This window comes from Linepithema humile, chromosome 6, assembly GCF_040581485.1.
Source record: "Linepithema humile isolate Giens D197 chromosome 6, Lhum_UNIL_v1.0, whole genome shotgun sequence".
Taxonomy (NCBI): Eukaryota; Metazoa; Arthropoda; class Insecta; order Hymenoptera; family Formicidae; genus Linepithema; species Linepithema humile.
Window position 1 is genome coordinate 27,005,803 of NC_090133.1, and position 23,263 is coordinate 27,029,065.

A 23,263-nucleotide genomic window follows, 5' to 3' on the forward strand; every position below is an offset into this window, starting at 1 on the left:
CTCACACATCCCTTATTTCTCTCTTTCTTGCATGCGTTGTCAGATCGTTTGTTTCCGTCTGACTCAGCCATCGCTATCTTCTTTCTTTCTCTTGCGCATGCGCATCCCACGAGAGGCACGCAGTGTGGCGCCGCGAGCCGAACGTTCGTTTAGTCTCGAACTTCGCGTTGTTCGTAACGGATTGCTTTTCCGTGGTCACGGTTCTTCTTCCACGCTCGACCGGCCCCATGGAGAACCGAGGGCCTAGCAGGTGCAGTGTAGTGTCAAAATAAAAGAACAAAGAAGGAGAGTGGAAAAGAAAGAAGCGAAACGACGAAAGATGAGCGCAAGATATGCGCTCGCGACGCGAACGGCAACGACTCGATTGAGCAGGGAATTCGATATTGTTTCGAGGTACAGCAACATCCTACGCGCATAGTTTTCTCGATTATTTATTAAATATAAGGTGACACTTTATGATACCGATATTACATCTTTTGACAAATCTTCCTGCAATCAAGATCGAGACACTGAAACAAATACAAAATTCGAACAATTACGAGGGCACCTTACGCGCGCGAAAAGGCTGCTGGCGAACGTCACGAAGTTGCGCGTTGATCGCACAATCAATTCGATAGACCAAGAAGAAGGAAATCGCGTTTGAATGATCGATTTGTTAGAAAAGGTGATTGCCGAAAGTTGCGAGAGTGCGTCGAGTGCAGGTTTAGCAACGAATTCCGTTAAAGAAAGCTGTTCGATCAGCAAGCTCATTGGAATTTACGGAAGGTTAGGTTAGGTAGAATCGCAAAATTTTCAAGAAAGAGCAAGAGAGAGACGGAGAAAAAGAAGCAGATGCCAGGATAGCAATCTTTTGGGATGTCGATATACAGGAAGTGGATTCTGTGGCCGACGAGAACGCGTTTTCGACGCTTCACGAAACCGCCGATGATCCATCGTAGCTGAGATCGATCATCACGTTGTGGAACTTCCTTTGGTACTTCGACAATTCCGTCGCGACACTAACCCGCTCGAGTTGGCGAACGTCGTCGAGAGAAGGAAAGGATCATTTCACTGTTAGGCGCTGCAACGCCGCGTGACAATAACGTGAAATTATCTTGGGAAGATTCAAAAAAAGGAGCAGCAGGTGAGAATTATTTACTGTAATTGCTACTGTCGATAGATCCACGCTAATGAAGTTCAAGATTTAGCAAATTATATTTGTGCGATTAACTTACATGCTCGTCCGCATAGACATCTTACGAAAATGTGTGTGATTTCAAAAATTATGATATTCAAATATTGGCATAGCCAAATTGCGTCTTACAGATTAAACATTTCTGCAAATTATTGTTATTATTTTATACCGATTTTAAAAAGACAAACTCTTAAATATTATTAAATTTTTTAAGCATTAAATTTAAATTTTCTTAATTGCAAAGCAAGGATGTGAGCAGTGCCTGCAAATCTGTTAATTAGGGTGATTGAAAAATAAAATAAACAACATACGTTCTCAATATTAATACAAAAATTAGGAAGTAAAATCAAGATTAATTTTGCAATCACGTCACTTTGTGAATTTATTATTTCAATCAATTCTTAAAAACAATTCAAAACAGTTACATTTTTATCGAAACGTTTATACAGAAATAATTTTGCGAAATCGTTGATGATAATTTTGGAAAAAAAACGAGAGTATCTAAGCAAAAGGCGCGTGACAATAACTAATTGCCGGATGGATAATGCCAACTTAACAGTCACTTTAAATAACGACGTTATGCAACGTTGAAACGAGCCCAAGGCTTCGCCCGTTTGTTCGTTGGGCAGCTCATCGGTGCACTTCGTTGTGGGCGAGCTTTAACCAAATACGCAACATCAAGGTTCAAATTGCGACGTACCGTTAAGCCGTGGGTTTTGATAGACGTTTCGAACAATCATTAGTTAAATGCAAGCGATTTCAGAGCGAGTTTACCGACTGTGTGTACGCGATGTAGTGACTGTCGTGACTGGTGGATTAACTTAACTTCTCTGAGTTTAATCTGCACAATCTCATGGTATCGATTTTGTAAAACTTGCGGTAATTGCCGTAGATTTCTATGCAATCAAGCGGATGCTGTGCGTCGGTATTAAAGTCATTAAAAACTTTTTCCACTTTTGTGTGCAGGCGTTGAAGTCTCCGGTGATTCCAACGCGTGTCCCTCTGTTTCGACACAAGTATCAGTATCCAAACATCTACGTGCATCAATTAATTCGTTTTTGTTGATCTTTATATTATCGCACATTTATAAATTATTAATAATAATTATCAGTTTTGCAATATTACGTACAATTAGATAATACTTATTCAACAGATTATACTGAATTTAAAGTATTCGAAAGATATGAATATTGGATAAGGATTTATGTTAAAATTATATTGAAAACATAACTCGTATTCTATTGAAGAATGTAATACATAGGTATTTTCTCTAATTTTCTAATAGTGAAAGGGGAATTTACAGGCCTGGGACTGTTCTCACATAAATAACGTTCGTTATATTGTCCTTGAATTATCGTTATATTATCTTTTTTCAATCACTCGCCGCGCACGAACCAAAGCAAATTATTTCTGCGACAGCTGTTTCCGCCGCTGAAATGTCCACTTCCTCTACTTAAATTATTTGATTTTGTGGTTCACAAACAATATTAATAATTGTATATAAAAAATTTCTAAAGAAATATATGTTGATATTACAAATAATTTTTTTAAATAATCCATCTAATGGTGTAGTTATATTATCGATCCATTTATCGGTTCAGTTTAAAAAATCTAATATTTAATTACTTTCAAGAAAGCGGATATTTAAAAAATGAAAATGATATTTAAAAAATTACAACAAAAAGAAATAATGTAATATTGAAAAGAAAATGTGACAGTAAAACAATTTTTGTTACATCTTTTTAACGCAAAAATTTGTATTGGTTGTAATAAGATATAAGATAAAGAGATAATAATTGTAAAATATAATAAATTTAATAAATATTGTTTAGCGATTCGCGCTGAACCGAAAATATTCTGTTTTTATCAAAAAAGCACCTTTGCTTATTTTTTAAAAGAACATTTTTTTCCACTTTGGACTGAAACAACAAGGAGTACGTACTTAGTTAGTCGCGATCGCAGATCTAATGAGATGTAAAAAAAAAAAATGTAGAAAGATCGCGGTGGAGTAGCGCTCGCGGGAAATTCCCGCGGTCTCGTAAATCACAGAGGCACGCGGCGATAATACATCCGGCGCCAGCCCTCGAAAAGGGCTCGGCAATCGCGCGAAAATGGCCACGCATCCATGGTGGTCCGGTGGCGGTCGAGGTCGGCCGTGTGTTTCATCGTTGTCATCGTCGCCGCCGCCTATCGTGATGTGTTCTAAAAAGTGAACGTTGCATCGTGCACAACCGCCGCCGCCGCCTTCGCGAACGGGCATGTCGCTTTCTCAGCATGCTGCGAGAACGCCTGCACACCCAAACGTGAACCGAGCCTCCGCCGCATACTAACCCACCTGAAAACGTCCACCGTCGCGCTCGTCGAGGTCGGCCTCAACCCTCGCTCGGGGTGACGTCATGACGCAGGGTAGCGCCGTATTTTTTTTTTTGCACATTCTCAGACTTCCACTTTAGGCGAGAAAAATATAGAGTCCCGTGCTGATTTATGGGGATATTAGGCGATGGTTCTTCAAGGACTTTTTTTATGGATTAGACATAAATAGCATAAGAAATGATAGAGAATTAAAAACGAGCTCAAGGTAGACAGGGAGAATGATTTAGCGATAGGAAAAAAATGGTTCGAAGCGAAATTGGTTCAATTGTATTCCAAAATGCATTTCGAATAGATAGATACACATTATTCTTCCAACAATGTATAATAATTAAAAAGTTTATTAGATTTTATGAAGCAGATTGATGTTTCGTAATAAATAATCATTTATAATTATATATAATATACATAATAAAATATTTCCCAATATTTATGATACGAGTAAATGTTTATCAACATATATAAGTATCTGTTCTATTTATATTTGTGAATTTAATGTTTTTCAAATATTCTCTTCTCAAGAATTTGACCAAATCACCTTGATTAAAGCTGTTGGAAGAAAGGAGTTTTATTGCAGCTAATAAAATACTGATAAGAAATATCTATCTTGCGGACGAGCGTGATAAGCACGATGAGAGCTCACAAAGCGCGCACCTTACGATATAGCCGCGGCATCGCTGAAATGTAATTGCAAGGTTTTGCGATGTATAGGAAGCGGCGAATCTTTGAATTCGCCGCTTCTCGTACAATAGAGACAATGTTTGCGCGGTCGATCGTACTTACAGGAGTTCGACCCAGTTATTAATAAGACTTTCTCTTTTATTTTAGCCATGGACTGGAGGGGGATTGTGCTGGCATTTTTGGTGGTGAGTAAAATACAAAAAAAGACATTAATTTTTTATCAGGCACGAAAAATTTACGCTTGAACGAAGCGTAGACATGATAATCCTTCGAGCGGCTTGATTCTTCTGCGCCTTCTGCTTTACTTCTTGCAATATGCAAATTAAAATGTGTCTAAATTTACATATCTACGTTATAGAAAAATATTTATTATATTAGTAATGTAAAAAGTAATATCATTTCTAGCATTTTGGCTATATTTTTTATTATGTATTTATTATAATTGATTATTATATAATTATTATTATTGATTATTATATAATTAATATTTTCTATTTTTTCATGTTATATATTTAATATGAAGTTTTATCATTTTAACAGTTTGCGCAATTTGCTCGCGCAACAAATGTTTGATTTATTTTATACTTGTGTTAACTGCCGAAGTTCACATCGGTTATAATTGTTCTCAATCTAATTGCGTTATGCAATTTGCACGAGGCAAAGCTGACATAATGCCGAATAACAATAGTGACGCGCAAAAAGGAAGTACGCGATCAAAATGGCACTTCTATCCCGCGATTGTTCCGTCATTGATTTTATCGAAAGAAATGGATTGCGATCGATTATCCTTGCACTCGGCTCGACGTCCTAAAGCCGAAGGACGAACAGGTAATATATAATCGGGAATACGCATTAGCATTCGCACTCACCATCATTTCGAATAGCGTGGATTAATGGCGCTCGCAGTGCATACATACACTTTCTCTCGTGCGTGCCGCGTCATACACGCGTGTTAGTTAGGTATGTGTTGCATTATGTAATCCTTTGTTGGCATGTAACGCGCATCCCAGAAAAAGTGTGACTACTAACGTAAGCCTTCACGAAATAGCCGCGGGCGTAATATTCAAATCGACGCGCTCGTCAGAGAAAATTTGACAAATAATCCTCTCGAGAAAGCAACCTGACGGCTTTCGAACGGTTTTCAAACATATGGACAAGAATACACGCGCACGAGATTTCCTTCCCAAGCAAAGGTGTGTCATTGACTTTGGCTTTTTGAATTATCTACGAAGGAATACATTCGACTGATATTGATTTGAATTTGTTTGTAACGTGAAAGTTCATTGATTACGGAAAGAAAATGATTAATAGGAAAGTAGAAAACGAAATAAAAATAATAAATAAAATAAATTCTTACATCTTGCTTATGTTATTTTCTGGTTAATTTTATAGGTTGTGGATTAACGAATAACTTTCTAAACTTTATTGAAACATCAGAAGAAAATTTAGATTTTTTTTCTTACAGTTTATATTAGTTGGCTAATTATAATTTAACAATGTAACGTATACTGTATTTTTAAAGCAAGGATTATAGCTTGCAATGGCCTTGAAATCAAATTACGGTAATTCGGGTGTCGGTTTTGTTGTTCGCGGCGGTTTCGGAGAACGTATTATGTCACTATTCCGACAATACTCGTGGGATCGTTCATGTGATAAAAATGCTGGTGGATCTTAATGTCGTTAACACATTCAGAAGACGGTAATCCGCGGCGTTATGTAACACGTAATAATTGACAATTAAGCTAACTTGGCGTTTACGCTCACCTTAGGTCTCCAACGACAGGATCTTTGTAACGCGCGTCGCTAATGGGCGGTGTGGTATAACAATTAACTGCTTCCGTTTATTTTTATAAAACTTTCCATTGTTAACATGCATCGCTTACGTAAAATGTGAAATTAATGAATAGTTTGTGTAAAGTAGCGTATGACTTCATTTTATAAGTTATAACATTGAAATGTTAAGAAAAATTCTGATTTACGGCTTATAAAGTTAATTAGCCGATTAAAATTTATAATGTAATATATTGTATTTTTAATTCAAGGATTGCAGCTGAATTGAAAATTCAGGCTATTTCATTATTCTTTCAAGTAATCAGCAAGGCACGTACGCCTCATTTACTTTTCCATTTACAATTTTATATCACTCAGAATTTAATGGCACAAATAAATCTTGCACATTATTTCTCAAAAAGATTTCATCTTAAAAGCAAAGCATTAAAAAACACTAAAAATACTTATTCATTTAACACACATTCCAATTTTACAGGCTAAAAATGCGCAACTTGATTATGCAAACTAAAATCTCGTGCTCGCCTGACATGAAATTGCGTGTTTCTCGTTTAGTGCCAGAATATCATGAAAAAACGTACACACTTAATGTTGTATAAATAACTTTAATATATTTGTAAAAATCTCTTATGAGAAAGTGTTTTGCGAAGTAGAATCCAAGTTTCTTTTTTCTTTTTCACCGGTGAAGCGTGGACGGGAAAAGAGGGTTCGCGTGTCGAGTGTTATTGGAACACCCCATCCATATAAGAAGGAAAGACAATCCGTTCGGAACCGCCACGCCCACTTTTACTTCATGTTCTTTTAAATATCGACGCCGGGATCTTAGAGAGCCCGCTGGCGCGTTTCCACGGACACTTCGCTCCGCGGTAGAATAGCACAGAAGACCATCGATAGCCGGAAGTGCGACGCTAAATATCACATTTCTCTTTACGAAACTCGTCAGACGCTGGCAATCTATCAAATTTTCAATATATGTCGCATTTTTTTCCCCTTTGCGAGTTTTTTATTCGAAAGAGAAAATTTAAAAAATTAATATTCATAAGTCGGGAATTATTCTTTGGTTGACAATAATTGCATTGTCGAGGAGAAAATTTTTCAAGCGTTTCGGGCTCTCTCTTTGTTAGAGATGCAATAGAAAAGACGATAACACTCTTTGCAAACATTCTATGTGATGTAGTAGCGGAAAGTCAATGGAAACGTGTGTGCTGACAAGGAGAAAGTAAAAAATCTCGTGTGACAAATATGTACATTCTGTTTTTGTTCACGGGATTTGATGTCTCAGAACCACCTAACGTTCTGTGAATGATAAGTTCTTTAACTAATTTGTGGTTAACTTTTTGAGCCAATAATTTTCGAGTTGTAAATAATTGATTTTTTGAGAATTGAACTTCAAAGAGTTAAATAGATAACGAAACTATATTTTTCAGTTACTTTCAGTGAAATTTAATAGGATTGTAATTTGAGTCTTAATTAATTGTACATATAATGCAAAAACTAGAAAAATTGTAATAAAGTTTTTGAGGGAAAATCAATATTAAATTAGTCCATCCATTGTTAAGAGAATGTACGTAGATTTTGAAACACTCTGTATAAGCATCTTTTAACGTGTCGAGCTGTTTATTCATTCATTCAGCACATTCGCCAAATTAGGATTCGCTAATCGAACAAGCCGATTTATTAGAAATCATCCGATTGATGTCGATACGATTGTATCCGAAGGACTCGCGTGGGTGCGCGTTAAAGTTCGGAAGTTCGTCGTGGATGAACGTAATCTCTTCGCCTACGCGAAATGACACATAATGTGAATGCAACAATCTGGAATTAAAAAAAAAAAAAGAAACTCATAGAATTTTTAATAACATTAACAACTTATTTAACGAAATAAGAATTATTTTTCTTCAGATGGTTTATATTATGCGATAAAATTCTAGATATTTTTTTCTTCCGGCGACCTCGTCATCATAACGATCGTTTCCACACGAAATACTTAAACTGTTTCTGACGTAATCGCCGCTTCGCTCACGGCATCAATTCACGACGTCACGGGGGCCACGCGCCGCGACAGGAATTGCATGTACAAGAGCGACTAAGTAACTAAGTAAGAGTCCCTGAACATATTTCCAATAGCCGAAGGAGCGAGTAATGGGCGGCGATTTCAAGGAGAACGCAGCCCACGCAAGATCCGCGATCTCGCGGTCATTCGTCGATTGGTTGTCGCGTTCGTCGCTCCAATTACCCATTAAACTACTAGACGTTTAAGGGTCGCCTCTAACGACTGCACATCGACTGCAAAAATTACTAATCGCTGCACGATGTCAGCGTCAATTTGATTTAATTGCATTATTAATAAGAGCATGATAATTTGACGATTAATAGTTTGTTTTGATGTATTATGAATTGCGAATAATGAGAAAATTGATCGACAAAGGCTTTAAGCGAATACTTTCCGATTTTTTCTTACAAAACTCATTTCAAACGTAATTTGCGACAAAATTTTATTTATAATTTTCCGCGCTGTGTGGAGGAAACATTTGGAGAATCAAAGTGCATATTAGTAATACGTAAATTTGGAACACCTTATAATTTTTAGATAAAGCCAAATACAACTATTTTATTGCATATACGAGTTTCGAAATGTTTCTTTATATCGCACAAGACATGAAGTTATAAATAGAATTTTATCTCGAATTTTTCTACAATTTGCGGATCGTCGAAGCGGGTTTTATGAAAGACGCGCTGGTTTCGCAGATGGAGTGAAGCGTTGTGGAAGGTCAGTCGTCGATGGATTCCATCAGATGGAACGTCGCGGACCATATATGGTCCGGTCTGCCGTTGGCGGGTGACTCCGCGCGCCGCTTTATCGAGGTATCGCCGGACTGTTTTCGCGTTTGTAACGTCCAACGCGTTTCGATCCAATTGTACAACGCATCAGGGATCGCCTCCGGGCGATATTGTCGATTTCGCGATAACCCGCCTTGTGCCGTAGATCAAATTAATGAAACGGTATCTCGCGACAAAAGTCGGGCTACCAAGCGCGATACCCTCACTGCCGCCTTCACTTCGGCGCGTTAGATAGACAGTCACAAATATATATAGTTTACGGGAGAAGTGCAGGGGACCACGTCGCTCCGTGTGTATACACTTGAATGGTCAGTGACTCGCTAGACCACTTTCATTGCACGGACGAACACGCGCCCGACCACGCTGACGTCAGTTCACCGCGAAGACTCCTCTGGCGAAACTTTCCGTCGAATAAATAAACGCCGTCATACAAATAAACGCTGAAGCGCACGTAGTAATTTCCATCCCGGTTCTTTCGATTTCCTCGATAGCCTCTAAAGTCGCTCGACTGTTGCTTTCATGCAGATACACTTGATCGCACTCGTTGCTGAATCGGAATATCTCAATTGGAAATGACGCAAAATGCTGGGAGCAATAATTAAATAGTTACACAAAAAGTAAAAAAAAGCTCAAATAAATAAAATATATTATTCAAAGACGCGCACACATGTGACTTTTAATCGCTTACGATCAGAATTGCGCAAGATTTATTTCGAGTATCGATACAAAAATAACATTAAAAAACTTAGTTTTAAATAATGAACAAGTTTTTATTTCTATTTGTATTGGAATTTATTCAAACAAAATTTGTTTTTCATAATTACTGAATAATTACTGAAAATTGAAAGATGTAGAAAATGAGTGGAAGTTAATTGATTTACTTTTTTTGAATGAAAAATTACTTGTTATTTATAAATGATATTTATTTTTCCGCAAAATTAAAAAAGTGTATTAAAGCGATAAGAGCGACTTTTAATAAACGCTTAAATTGCGACTTGCGCTGTTATCGATTAAATCGTCCAGCATGATCTACATATCCCTTGCATTACGATTACATGACTGCATGTTTCGCGTTACGCGAAATTAACTGCGATCCCAAGACACACTGCGGTAATGAGTCTCGAATTAGATAGATGGAGGGCAATTACGATGCACTTGTGTGTCTCGTCGCAGTTAATCTAAAAATAGATTCGCGGCATTACGTCGGATAGAGTAATTAGACGTGATCTTACTACGCGAATACGTTAACGCGCTGACATGTCTTTTTCATTATCAAACCGGACCCGCTCGCGTCTTTTCGCGCGATGTACAAAGACTCGTCTTCACTCGTCTCATTAACAATCTTGTAACACGAAAGAGCTTCCAGGTTTCACTGAAGAGATTAATCACTGTTTCATCACTTCATTTCCCCTGCGTATTCAAATAACGAGTACGCTCGTGTTTTAATCTGATTTTCTTTTAACGGCGGCCTTGCGGGATAAGCTTTCCTTTCTATCGCGAATGTCGCAAGCTACGCCGAACCTTGCGTTCGAACGATCATTTATTTTAATATTTCTTTGGTCGTCGAATTCAATTTATTTATTTATTCGTAAACGAAACATTAAAACGGCATGATTCATACATCCTGGAAAGCGAATAGCGACGATCGAGCCTGTGTCATGCTTGACATTTTCACGAGACTTTCATGGCGCGCACTTAAATCGAATACCGATCAATCATTGTGCCGCATCGATGAAATTAATACCTCGACATGAAATATACGTCGGAAGATTACATGTACAACGCATTTAAAAAAATCTTCGAAGCGCTTGAAATTATATTGCTCGGCCCGAAAATTATAGATAATATTATCGCCAATTTGTTCGACGTATGAAGCGAGGAACATCGATTAAAGCGACAAATTGACCATTAACGAAATTATCATGGAGATGTTTCTTTCTAATTGTCCAAAGACATAACCGTTTCACAACGACGTGACGTAAAATCGCGCGGCTAATAGTATCTCCTACTCGAAAATAGCATTGCAGTTAATACGCGCGCGTTATGAGGCGCATTACGCTATTGCTGTCAAAGCGGATAATGCTATCGCAAAATTGTTTAGAAAGTTCACAGACGAGGAGTCACGTCAGACTCGAATCGCGAGATAAATCGTCGCTCGCTGACGCACACGCATCGCGGATACAGTGGCTGATTGATCGTAATTACGCGCGTTACTTTAACGAGCGCGCGCACATCCGCAACGTTTTACAGTTCCCGAGAGAGAACCGAATGCCTTTTTTTTTTTCCCTCTTTCTCTCTCGACAACCAGCATCGCGCACCGTCTATTTCATCATTGACTTCAGCGCGAGCGCCGATGATATCACACCGCCAATTGTGGCAACTTGCTCCGTCACCGGGAATAATCCCCGCCACCCCGACAAATACGAACCGGTAAAAGTGACGGAGACACCGCGCGCGCGCGCGCTCTCTTTTTCCACACGACTCTTTCTCTCGATGTTTACCTAACGTACCTTGTGCGCAGTTTTACGTAACGTTTTCCACGCGATCCGTTTCCCGTTTACGGGAATCTTTTTCCGCGTCTCATCCCATTGTGGATCGTTTCGCTGCATATTCATGTCGAAGGTATCCCCGAGTCGCTGATCTTAAGAGCGGCTTCGAAGGCATTTCGCGAAAAACTTATCACGTTCTCGCTTCGGCATCGGGAAACACTTTGCATGTTTATTTCGCACGCTGAAGAGTATTTACTCCTAATAATTTTCTTATTTAAGTATTTATTCAGGCGCATTACAATATCGCGTGCGTTGCGCTGTTCTAATTGCGTGCTCGAGCGATATACGCTCGCCAGCGACGGCTAACATGGGCGATGGCGCGGCTAAGTTAGCGCTAACAATTGTATCTTGTTAAAGCGAGGAGATCTAAAAACATTGCCTTTCCCCTCTTTTCAGATCACAATAACGAGGCACGGCGGTGCACACGCAGCCCAGATACCTCAGCAGCTGCCAACGTGTGAGTATAACTTTCTAATTGTCAGCGACGGCGATTGCTAATTAAAGCGAATCAATTAGAAGCTCGATGCCGCGTTCGCGGGATCGAGGAAAATTCGCGACACGCCACTGGCGTCTGTTCCTTTTGTCTCTTTCTTCTCCACCTCGATGCAAACACGCGGACTCTCTCCCGTAGAAAAATCGCACGCGTGCGCGCGCGCGGTTCTACGCGAAGCCAAAGTGGCGGATAATCAGATAAAAGTGGACGCTTTCCACATGATGCGCACTTTCTAATGACGGCACAATACCGCCTGATGACAATGATTTGAGGGGGGGGGGCACGCTTGGGGAATAACGAAGTATAACAGTTTGCGCGTAATTACTGGAAAGTAATCGACCTCTCGGGTATATTCGTGCTCACTTGAATTATTGCCCGGCAGAGAGGTTCAATTAATTACGCGGGTTAATTGCCTGCATGTCTGCGGACTAGTCGCGCATTCGAACACACGAGCCGAAGACCATCTCGAGGTTTTTATCCGCGCTTGACATATTTATTTATTTGCGCGATTCAAAATGCTGCTCTTATCAATACATCGGAATTGTATTAAACATGGAAATGTGAAAAACTTCCGGCACGAAGACAGTACGAAATCATTAAATCGTGCTGTTAAATTAACCACGTCCAATTACCCGCGCGCGCGATAATTACCGAAATTAGCGAAGGGAATCGTTCGCTTCTGAAGAATCGTTTGTCGATAATTGACAATTAAAAAAAAAAGCAGAGATTTAATTCGCCAGAAAAGTAGATTTTCAGAATATATTTAACGATAAATTGAAAGAAGGAACATTTACCTTTCTTACGTCGGCGAGATCGAGGAGAGTGATTAATCGAGCCGCGGACGGATAATTTAACGAAAGGGAAAAGCGTGGTTCGGAAGAGAGTCTCTCCGGACGAAACCGACTGGCGACCTTCCTTGGAAGACATTGCTTTTGCTGGAAGGTGAACGCAGCCGTGCGACCTAGATACTCATGTGGAAAGGAGCCGGAGCCGTGCTCGCGAGGCGGGACAGAGAGGAAACGATGCGAGATGCAAACGGCACGAAACGAGATGACGATTATTAACAGGGACGAGCGATGGATACCGCGTGATATATCCTTCGTGGCATCGGCGCGAATCGAAAGTCCCCTGTAATGTGCAGACGGCGGACACTTTCAGCCTTTTACCTCACGCAGCCGAAGACCGGCGAGTCGAATTTCACTCGTCGTATCGACGGAAGTACGGCGGCGTGTACGCGGTATATAATAGAGTCGCCTATTTTCGCGTCCGGCGAAATCGTGTCTCCGCCGTGGATTTATCACGATTCAACGTCGATCGGGCTAAATCGCCGCGGAACGCGCTAATCTCGCCCGTTAGATCCGTACGTGTAGGAAAAGCCGCGAGTGAAAGTGAGCGATATCCTTTTTTGAACCTTATTTAAATTCTTTTTTAAATTCTTTTTTAGAATCTTCTTCTTTACTTTGTTAGCTTCGCGATATTAATGAAGTTAATTTTAATTATTCTCGTTAATTTTGTTAATAGAAGCGATTAATAAGATTGGCTTTATTTCAATTTTATTTTAATATCGATATAGCTTTTTTTCATTGTCAGTTGAGAGTATTTCCGGAAAATATTATACAACCTGTTTAAATAAATGAATGCTTGAGATAAAGTAACACGAGATTAAGTCGCATGAATGTTGGCTGTTTGACGCGAATCTAAAAGTGGCATTCCAGACGAGTGGACTGCATACTCGTAATTTCCCCGGTGATTTTAGCACTAGACACTCAGGCGTAATAAGGTGACGATTAATGAGCGAGACGAACGCAGCGATTTTCCTCAGCGACAGTGACGAATTGAAAGTCTTCGTCGAAGCCGCCTGCGGCTACTTTCGGACTTTTACTTTTTGTTGTTTGTTCCGCCAGAACATCATCGCGAGATGTAGGAAAATGAAATTGTTCTGTTCTGCCCTGATAACAAACCGGTCGCGTGCCTTCTGCGTCATAATTAAGAAGCTTCATTCATCCACGCAACTATATGTATACAATTTCGCTTCGAGAGATTTGCAATTATTGCATTGCAAATAGTCAGACGAAATGCAAATAGTCGGACGCGGTTGCAGCATTGTTTAACGTCCCGCAGACTGTTGTTTCTTCACTCCCGGGAAACCGCGCCTTCTAAGAAAGTATTATTTTCGCCCCTACTTTTGCATGCAAATGTTTGCTCGCAAGGGACGAGGCGCTATTATTCTCGCAAGCGTTACAACACATTACAACGCGTTACAATTGCACGCCCGTACACGTCTGGCCGTGTCAATTGTCGCGCTAAACGTTAAGTCGTCGCAGCGCGTTATTTCTTTCTCGTTGAACATTGGCATAAAAAAATCCGAGCGTTGAAAAGTAGATTATTCCGCTTGTCGGCCGGCGCGAATTAAAAACGCATTAAAAAACGAGTCGGAGAAACCATCGCTTTCTGCTGGAAAAAATCGCGACCTTAATTGGGCGCGCTCTTGTGCCAGATATGTTCTAAAATCAGCGGCTGGAAATTATTTTTGCAGAAAGCGAAAGAGAGGATCTCGCTTCCAATGTGGCTTCCAATGTCGGAGATAGATAAATCACACTAATGAATGAGTGCACGCGATACTCCGGAAAAAATGCTTAATTCCTGAGAAAATGTCGGATTGATATAATGGAAGACGCGAGGACACATCGCAAAAAAATCTGGGACGTGCGAATCGGATTGTCCGCGTTCAACGCGTTTCGCGTATTTGAATGCGTGGTCGTTTTACATTCTCGAGGAATTTTTCACACTGCCTTTATTCATGAGTAAAACTGCTGTCACTTGTTAGCGCGTGATAAGATAATTGAAGACTGCGGATGTTGTACTTGTTGCGAGGATTAAAAACGGATTTATTAAGTTATTAATTTATCTATGAACGAAAAAAATGTCTTTGGTACAATATTAACTTGCAATTGATATAAAATATGCAATTAAAGCTTATTTAAATATCGTGGTATTTGATAATTCTGGAGAGAATATTTATAATTTTATGCGCCGTAATACAGAAAACAAATTATTTTGAATGTAAAAAGTTTTTAATTTGAAAAATCTTTGAATAATTTTAGTATTTGAAAAATCGTACAATAGATATTTATACAAAATATATGTATATTTTATATACGTGTCGTATAATTCTTCAAATAGTTTTCGTTAGATAAAATTAGAAATAGATGTCTATCTGGAATTCTGCGGCAAATTATAAATCTAAAGCAGAGACTGTTCTTGTCGATAAGAATCGAGAAGAAATCTCACCAGTCCTCTCCGGAAGACGTAATCGTACTCGCGCAAATGCGAGTTCTCTTGCGAAATCCAGCCGATTGAATCAGCGACGTAAATCTGTGTGTACACGAAACATCCATTCGCCGGGATTTCCGCCCACGCGCGTATACGCGGTGTCCGTACAAGTAATCGATATCTTTCGCGATTAAAGCCGCAGAATTACGACTTGCGAAAATTTGTCTTGCGCACAGTCGGAATTTATTTATGGCGAATTATTTGCAGCCATAACCGAGGCTCTTTGATATCAAAGAAATCATTTATCATCGATTTATCGATCGATCCCGTTGCTTTCTCGCTACGACTCTCGCTGCAACGAATTAATTATTCGCTTAGCTTTACGTCATTGGACGCTCGTAGGCAGGCTAATCTGCTTTACACTCTACCGTTGACTCGCGACGTCATTATCTTTTAATCTAACTTCATCATTACGACGCACTTACATCACAATGCCCGGCGTTCAGTCCGACGCCTCAGCAAGCCAGATGTAATGATTCAATACTTTTTTTTTTTTTTTTTCGAGATACAGCTGTCCGTCCGATTTTTTGCTTTTAGTTGAGATAATAAATTGTGTTAAATGACGGTTGTCTTTTGTGCCACAAGTACGACTTCTTTTTCACAGACAAAAGTAATTAACATCGCGTCAGAGTAATTGTCCATTTTTCAATATGCTTTTGTGAAATCATTCGATTGATAAGCGTTGTGAAAATGCTGCAAAGATTTATCGATGACATTTATGACAGAGGGACTTTTTAAAGAGGTATTTTCCACTCCGCGATGTTGAACTCGCATTGAACGTTCGCGTTCGCGATAATTCGGATCCGGCTGCAAATTCAACCTTGACGTTAAGTGCCTTTCGTTGACTCCACAATAGAGTGATTGGCGAACTGTGTTCAAACGCGTTCGCACGCGTACAACACGCGATGGCGTACCGTGCCGCCTGTCCATAATTACCGCCGGTGACCCGTGACTGGCGGGTTATAAAAGGACCGTAAATATGATGAGCGAGAGGTTATAAATGATCCCGCTTGACGATGATCGCCGGATCGTTAAACGGTCAGCGGCGCCTGATGTTTGCGGTCGCGGCTGGTCCCCTTTTTGAGGTTCCGACGCTGTTCCGTTAGTCGCGAATTTATTCTGATCGGTTTTCACGATCCGTTTAAATGCGAAAATCAACACCTGGCGCGTAGCAATTACGGAATAGCCTGTAGTTAACGGTCGCAATCCGTTAGACGACTGAACGTACACGGTCGTTGTCAAATTAAAAGTATTTCTTTTGACCGAGATTCGAAATTATATGCCTTTAAGTACAATAACGAGGCCTTCGGTTCAGTGCGAGAAATCACTAACGCTTCGAAGAAAACGAGGTTTAAAGATTTTCGAAGTTAAAGTTTATAACAGAAAAGAATAACGTTTGTTACTTGACATATTTTTAATGCATCTGAAAAATCTGTTATCTATTATATTACTTTATATTTTATATTTATATTATATATCTTTTGAGTGATGAAATTTTAGCTTAAATTATTAATACAAACATTCTCTCTTCCTCTCAATTATTTCTTCTTTTTGTCGTATTTTTGAAGTACTAAAAATTATGTTGATTGATTAAAATGTTAAGAAGTTTAAATATTAAAGATTAAAAACGTTTTGAAATGTGTTAGTGTGTTCTCATAACGAGTCGTCCTTGGATTCGTGACTTTTCTCTCCGGCTTTTTAGTTAGTCTATTTTTTAGCATGCCGTCTGTTCTAATCGTTGACACTTGACAGAAACAATATTACCGAACATCCTCCTGATCCCAATCGACGATGACGATGCAGCGGTGATACTGCATTTCCGCACACCATACGCTTTGTCTTTCCCCGTCGCGTCCTTCCGCGCGCGCCATTATTTGTCCGCGTTCGAACGAAAAGCACAGCGATGCGCGACCGCTGATGTAAATCACGGGTAATCCGGTGGAAGACAATGAGCCGATTGAGAGAGGCGATCGTCCGAGCGATCACCGTGGCACCGATCGAAGGGAAGATCTATGGCGATCGCGATCTCAGCGTTACGGCTCGCCGCGCTTCTCCCCGGAAGCACCAAGTGTCGACAAACGGCCGTCGGAATTAGGGACGATATCGCGCTATTCAACTCAGATGCACGGGGCGGGAGGGGGGGAAGGTGGAAAGAGCTCGTCGAGGGGTTCGTGGCGTTCACAATGAGAAAACAGACGGAAGAGAGGAAACGGCGAGTTCAATGCGCGCAGAGGAAACGCACGACCTCGGGAAGCGGTATGTATATACCGTTCCGCTTATCTCTGATGGAGTTGAGTATTATTTAAGTGAATTTTTATTAAACAAAGTATTGGAATAAATTTTTTAACCTTACGAATAAAATGAATATTCATATTATACTTTTTCAATGTTCTCTAATCACAATCTTCTATTTTTCAATAAATTTTTCTTCACAATCTTTTACTCGACTGCCTAACAAATAAAGAATAAATTTTTACCTAATAAATTCTGACACAAATAAAAATTAAAAAAAAATTTTTTTTACCGACAAATAAGTGAATGCTTTTAAATAAAAATTTATTTGAAATGAAATATACTCAATTCTGTCTGCGGAATGCCCGAAACGCTCGGAACACCCAATAACGGTATACCACGTGTGGAATCCTCGTCTGCGACTCTCGGCGAGACATCGTTTGCGTAAGAATCAATTTGGTCGAGTGGAGAGGAGCCGTTAGAATTGCACGCGAAATCATATTACCGGATGGCACGTTCCGACTCGGTCGACGACTTTATTTCTTATGCATTATCTTCTGCTGTTCCCGCTACTTTTATACGTTACGTCGTCTAGAATTTACATTACAGCGTCCGCAATTTTTTCTTGAATTATTTTATTTCATATTCTACATACCTCGTTATATCAACGTCAATCTTCATTAATATTCGTACCGTGAAGAAAAAAAGGTACGAGACGAAAGGCAACCGTTATTTAATGTAATGATTCGGTCGATTTGGTGCGAGAAGTTCTTAATTAGCACTTCAAAAAAAAAAAAGAAAAAAAAAAAAAAACGGAATTTGAAGGTTTTTGCTATCTTATATATTTTTAATACACAGTAAATTTTACGTTGATTATGCAATAAAATGTTAATCATAAGTTGATTAATTTAACAGTTTTTATACATATAAATCGACGAATCTGTTATCTATTATACTGCATCATATATATTTTAGTATTATCTTTTATTATATTTTGATTGTGATAAAGTTTTGATTAGCCATTTTCAATTCTAGCATAAGCAAGCAATTTTTTTCTTCTCTATCATATTTTTTCACTGCTTTTAAGATACTAAAAAATAATAATTTAACAAGCAGCGTATATAATAGAAATAAATCGAGAACGCAATCTTATTGGAACATCAGCGATTAGTGCGCGTTGCGTAAAAGACCTAATTGGTCTGCGCGCCAATCTGTCGATTAAAATAAGAGATAATAGACTCAGCGGGATAAATTCCTTTTGAGAGAGATGAGCGATAGATTCTCACGGGATCGCGCGAAGGCATGCGCCCGGAGACCTTGAAGCCAACCCTGAAGCCAGTCCTGCTGGCTTCTTCCTCGATGATGCCTCGCGATTCGTCGCGATCAGAAATAGACGCTTCGCTCATTAATTACATGAACGAGCGTTACAGCGATCTAAATCGGCCGAGCGAATAGTTTAATGCTCGGCATGCGACGACACGACTCCGAGAGTGAGAACGGAACGGTCTCCCATAACGAACGGCGTTGTTGCGAACGCTGAGTGCAGGAACCTTCGCTGCACGCCGACCGACCTTGGCTATTAAGTCGAAATAATTGCGCGAGGCGCGATGATGATTCCGGCGTGAAACGCGGTGTATAATTAATGTCAGAATCGTGCGTAATAGTTTGATCGGACTTTTACGCACGTACAGTAAAAAAAAAAAAAAAAAAAAACGGCCTTCTGAAATAAAAAAAGGCGACGTAATGTGGACAATGAGCGCTCATCGTTGCGACGATGAAGGCCGCCGTCGCTGATGCATGGCGCGGATGCGACGCGAAGCGCACGATAATTGAACGGACCGATCATCGCGATGACACCATTTTGCTCCCTCGTATACGAAAGCAATTAAGCGTTCGGAAAAACGTCGATGTTTTATCGCCATTGTGTCCCACACGAACCATTGTGAACGGCAAGCAGAGCAGGAATCTCCTCCCTCGTGCAAAAGACGATCGGCGACGCAAAGTGTCAAGGTTGCCAGACCGCAGCAACCGTCGAACCGACGAACAGCCTTTGCAAAGAGACGGAAACGTGACTTGATTTACTATTATTCAAAATGAGCAACCCGGCGGGCTGGCAGCGTAACGAATGATAGGGAGCGTGCAGCGACTGCGGAACCTCCGTTGTGGGCGGACATAAAGGCGCCGAAGACTCGTCGGGGAACGCGAGGATGCATCGAAGCGCGTCAATTGCAAGGCTGCGAGAGTCATCCGAGCTGGTTGAAAAAGTCTTTTGGCTTCTTAATTCTTTGATCTGAAGAGTTGTGGATGAAATGATGAAAACGTATTTACACCTTTATACGAAATATTAATTGCTGTAGAATTTTAAATTGCGATGCAGAATAAATTGAAATATTTTCGTCATGTACACTGTCGCTTAAAAGTTTTGAGCACTTTACAGTTCTTAAATAAATTAATGTTCTTTATGGATACAATTATGTTATTAAAAGTGTCGACATAAATGTATGCTGTTTTTGCAAAGTTTACGTTAAAATGGCAGAAAAGTATATATAATTACAATTTGTTGAATAAATTAAATTCATTTTTATAAGAAAAAATTCTCCCTTTTTTGTATCAGATAATGCAAATCTAAAATTACTTTACGAAAAGATAAGTTATAATTAATTTTCCACTTTAATATTAAATTTCACGCACAAATAGCATACGTTTATAAATAAATACAGGCATTTATTTTTCAATAAAATAATCGTATCTAATTTTATCTAAAAATTAAGGGCGTTCAAACCTTCAAACGGTAGTGTAATCACAAAAGTTTGTTTACTTCATTTACGAAAAGATACTCTCGTTGCGGAAGACCCTCCATGTGAATGTTGTTAATTAATCCTTTTTACAAACGCAATATCCTGTGCTTCGGGGAGTTGAACAACGGGTGGTGCTGTTGGCGGGAGATCGAAAAGCGGGGAAATCTCGTTGAGGGAGATAACAGGTGGACCCGGCCAGGGCCGTGGCGCGATGCGTCGATCCGCGGATAAGCATCGCGAGAACCGAGTGGGCAATCGGAGCCTTTGTTCGCGCCGGGAAAAGACAATATTCCGGCGGGAAAGAGATAAGACGGATCAGACGGATCTTTTCCGGCCGATCTCCGTGACTGGAAGCCGCTGTTGGATTTATCGCCGGGCGGCGGCCACCACTGAATTCACGCACTGATGTTCTTTTTCTCCCGAATCGCCGAACTACTTCGACTTCCTCGGCTCTGTCCGTTCACCTAACTGTACCCGTTGGATTTTGTCCAAACGATAGCAAAACCGTGCGAATGCGTGATAAATCGCGATTCCGCAATAACTTTGGCTGCTCGAGTTTTCTGTACCGTTTCGGAACGGTCGAGGAACGTGGTCATAAAAAATTTGTAACAGTATCGCAATTCGATCAGACGGCGATTACGTTTGTGGGATCGACCTCAACGTTACGTTTTTGCCAGGATCAGAACAGTCTTCCTTTAACCGATCCCGTTTGCAGCGTTACTTACTCGTGAAAAGTTAGCTTGATAGAAAAGTAATAATTGAAAAAATAATTTCGATTGTATAATATACAAATATTTAACATAGAAGTAACAATATATACATTTTATAAATAACGACTTTGAGCTCAGTAAAATGATGTCTTTTAGGAGAATATATTCTTCTAAATAAATTCGAAATTCATTGAACAGCTGGCATAATTTGCTCGCATCTTCCCAAGGTCGCGATAATTATTCAGGAATTCTAACGCGAATCGTTTTCTCGGAACGCCTGCCAGATCGTTTCTCAGATCGTCGAACCCGACGGATAGATCGTGATTGCCCGATCTCTCTCGAATTGCGAGTATTTTGCGTAGCCAATTTTGTTAGAATCCAGTCCGATCCAATTTTCTCAGAATATCTTTTTCACGATTATCGCTATGAGATCTCTCGCGTCTGTTTCGTTGCTCGATGCATCGCCGCTTCGCGGGATTCGCGCGCGTTGCATTTATTCGCACGGTCTGTCCTCCAATTTTACACGATACCGCGATAATGGCGTAACTCTTGCGTAAGTCTCTCGCGGACCTCGGGATGGACGTTCGAGTAACGGATCGTGAATTGTAAATCGCGTGATCCGACGATTGCGGCGGCAGCCTCGTCGGATGTAACCTTGCGCGTCTCCCCAGCGTGTACGTAACTTCCTTGCATAATGCAATTGCTTGCGCCGCGCGCGAATCGCCTATCGTTATTCGCGCATCTTCCCGTCATTATCTCATTAAAATTGTTTTCTCTCTCTTCTTCTTTTTTTTTGCGCATATTAAAGCACTCTTGCGACATTCGGCGGTTTTCCGTTGGAGATCGAGACGCGCGAGACGATGTCTATCTTGATCGTGCTAGATTCGCGCGACCGCCGGGCGTCCGTGAACGTCCATAAAGGTCCCGCATCTCGATCTCGGACGTGATCTAAGGACGGGATTTCCTTCTCGGCACGCCGGACACGTTTTGTTTATGCATCTGGAACTGTAATCTCGATCCCGATACAAACACCTGGTCTCGTCACATTCGCGTAAACACGCAACCGTTAGCACAATGTCATTTGCATTTCTAATTTTGCGCGACGCAAATGGAATTATTCTTGCGGTGGGAATATGTTAAGCTTGTGGATTGAATGTACGGTGATGCGAGCTTTTATTTAATATTTTCAATTTAAGTCGAAATTCGTGTCTTATTTTCCAAGCAGAATGTTTTTAATCACTTTAGCTTTATATTATTTTAATTTTATTCTTGAAACACATCCGTGTTCATTCTTTAAAAATAACGGTGAACCGATACAAATCTACAATGTACAACTTTTGTGCATGTATGCTGATAATTTATAACGATTTATTAAGATTTAAACTAGAGAAAATTGTTTATTTTGATAAATTTAATCTTTAAATACCGTTTCGAAAATTTCCAACTCTTAACATTTTATAATGAAATATTTCTTTTTATAATTTTTTGGTTATATATCTAGGCAACCAAACGGTACAAATATAATTAAAATTTACGTCTTACCTACATTCTTTCGGAATTGAGCTCCGTAATTGATCAATTCTCGTGATTGATTGCGTTACGAGTTGTCGTATTAAATGATTAATCGCGTGGAAGGTAGTAGAGAAGTTTATTCGAATCGTCTTGATTATGTTCATCGGTTGTCAGACCTTAGCCGCGACGTTGCAATCATTATCCTGAATATTATGCCGCGAGTAATCACTGCGATTATTAAAGGAGAAAAAGGCCTGTAACCTCCAGCTTAACGGAAAACGACCGTTCTTGGCGCCGGAAGAGCGCACTTACGTACCTGCGCGTTTATGCTAAGCTCACCCGCTCGCCCTGTTCGTTCGTGGAAATTGTACGTACGCGTAAACACTAACGTATGCAACGCATGCATTTCTTCCGTTCGAACGTTCCTTGAAACGTACGACGTAATCGACGGAAATGCAGACGCGTCTCAAGCACGCACTGCGAACGAATTGTGTTTTTTTTTTTTTTTTACATAGAAATATTCGTCGTGTAGTTACGGCTGCGATAATGCAATAAACGCGTTATAACGCTTCGCGTGGGCGAGACTGTGCAGAGGAACGTCGTCATTTCCGGTTGCTTAGCGGGACCGCGATGCGGACGATGCAGACGCGAAACGCGTGCAATATGACAGTTATAATGCAAGCGGCGGCGGCGGCGGCGGCGGCGGCGGCGGCGGCGGTAAGTCAATGGAAACGCGTTTCGCAGTCCTAACGGCATTCACGTGGCGCTGACCGATCATTAGC

The 23,263-nt window shown here is 40.2% G+C and overlaps 1 protein-coding gene across 1 annotated transcript in view; it reads left to right on the plus strand.

The window, feature by feature from the left end:
- Positions 1 to 135: 135 nt before the first annotated feature.
- The window catches only part of pio (piopio), a 60,906-nt gene continuing 37,778 nt past the window's right edge, over positions 136 to 23,263 (plus strand). The window contains exons 1-3 of the mRNA XM_012365723.2: positions 136 to 1,123; positions 4,373 to 4,410; positions 11,800 to 11,860. Coding sequence (XP_012221146.1) covers positions 4,375 to 4,410; positions 11,800 to 11,860 — 97 coding nt within the window. The 5' untranslated portion in view covers positions 136 to 1,123; positions 4,373 to 4,374. The remainder of the gene's footprint in view (positions 1,124 to 4,372; positions 4,411 to 11,799; positions 11,861 to 23,263) is intronic.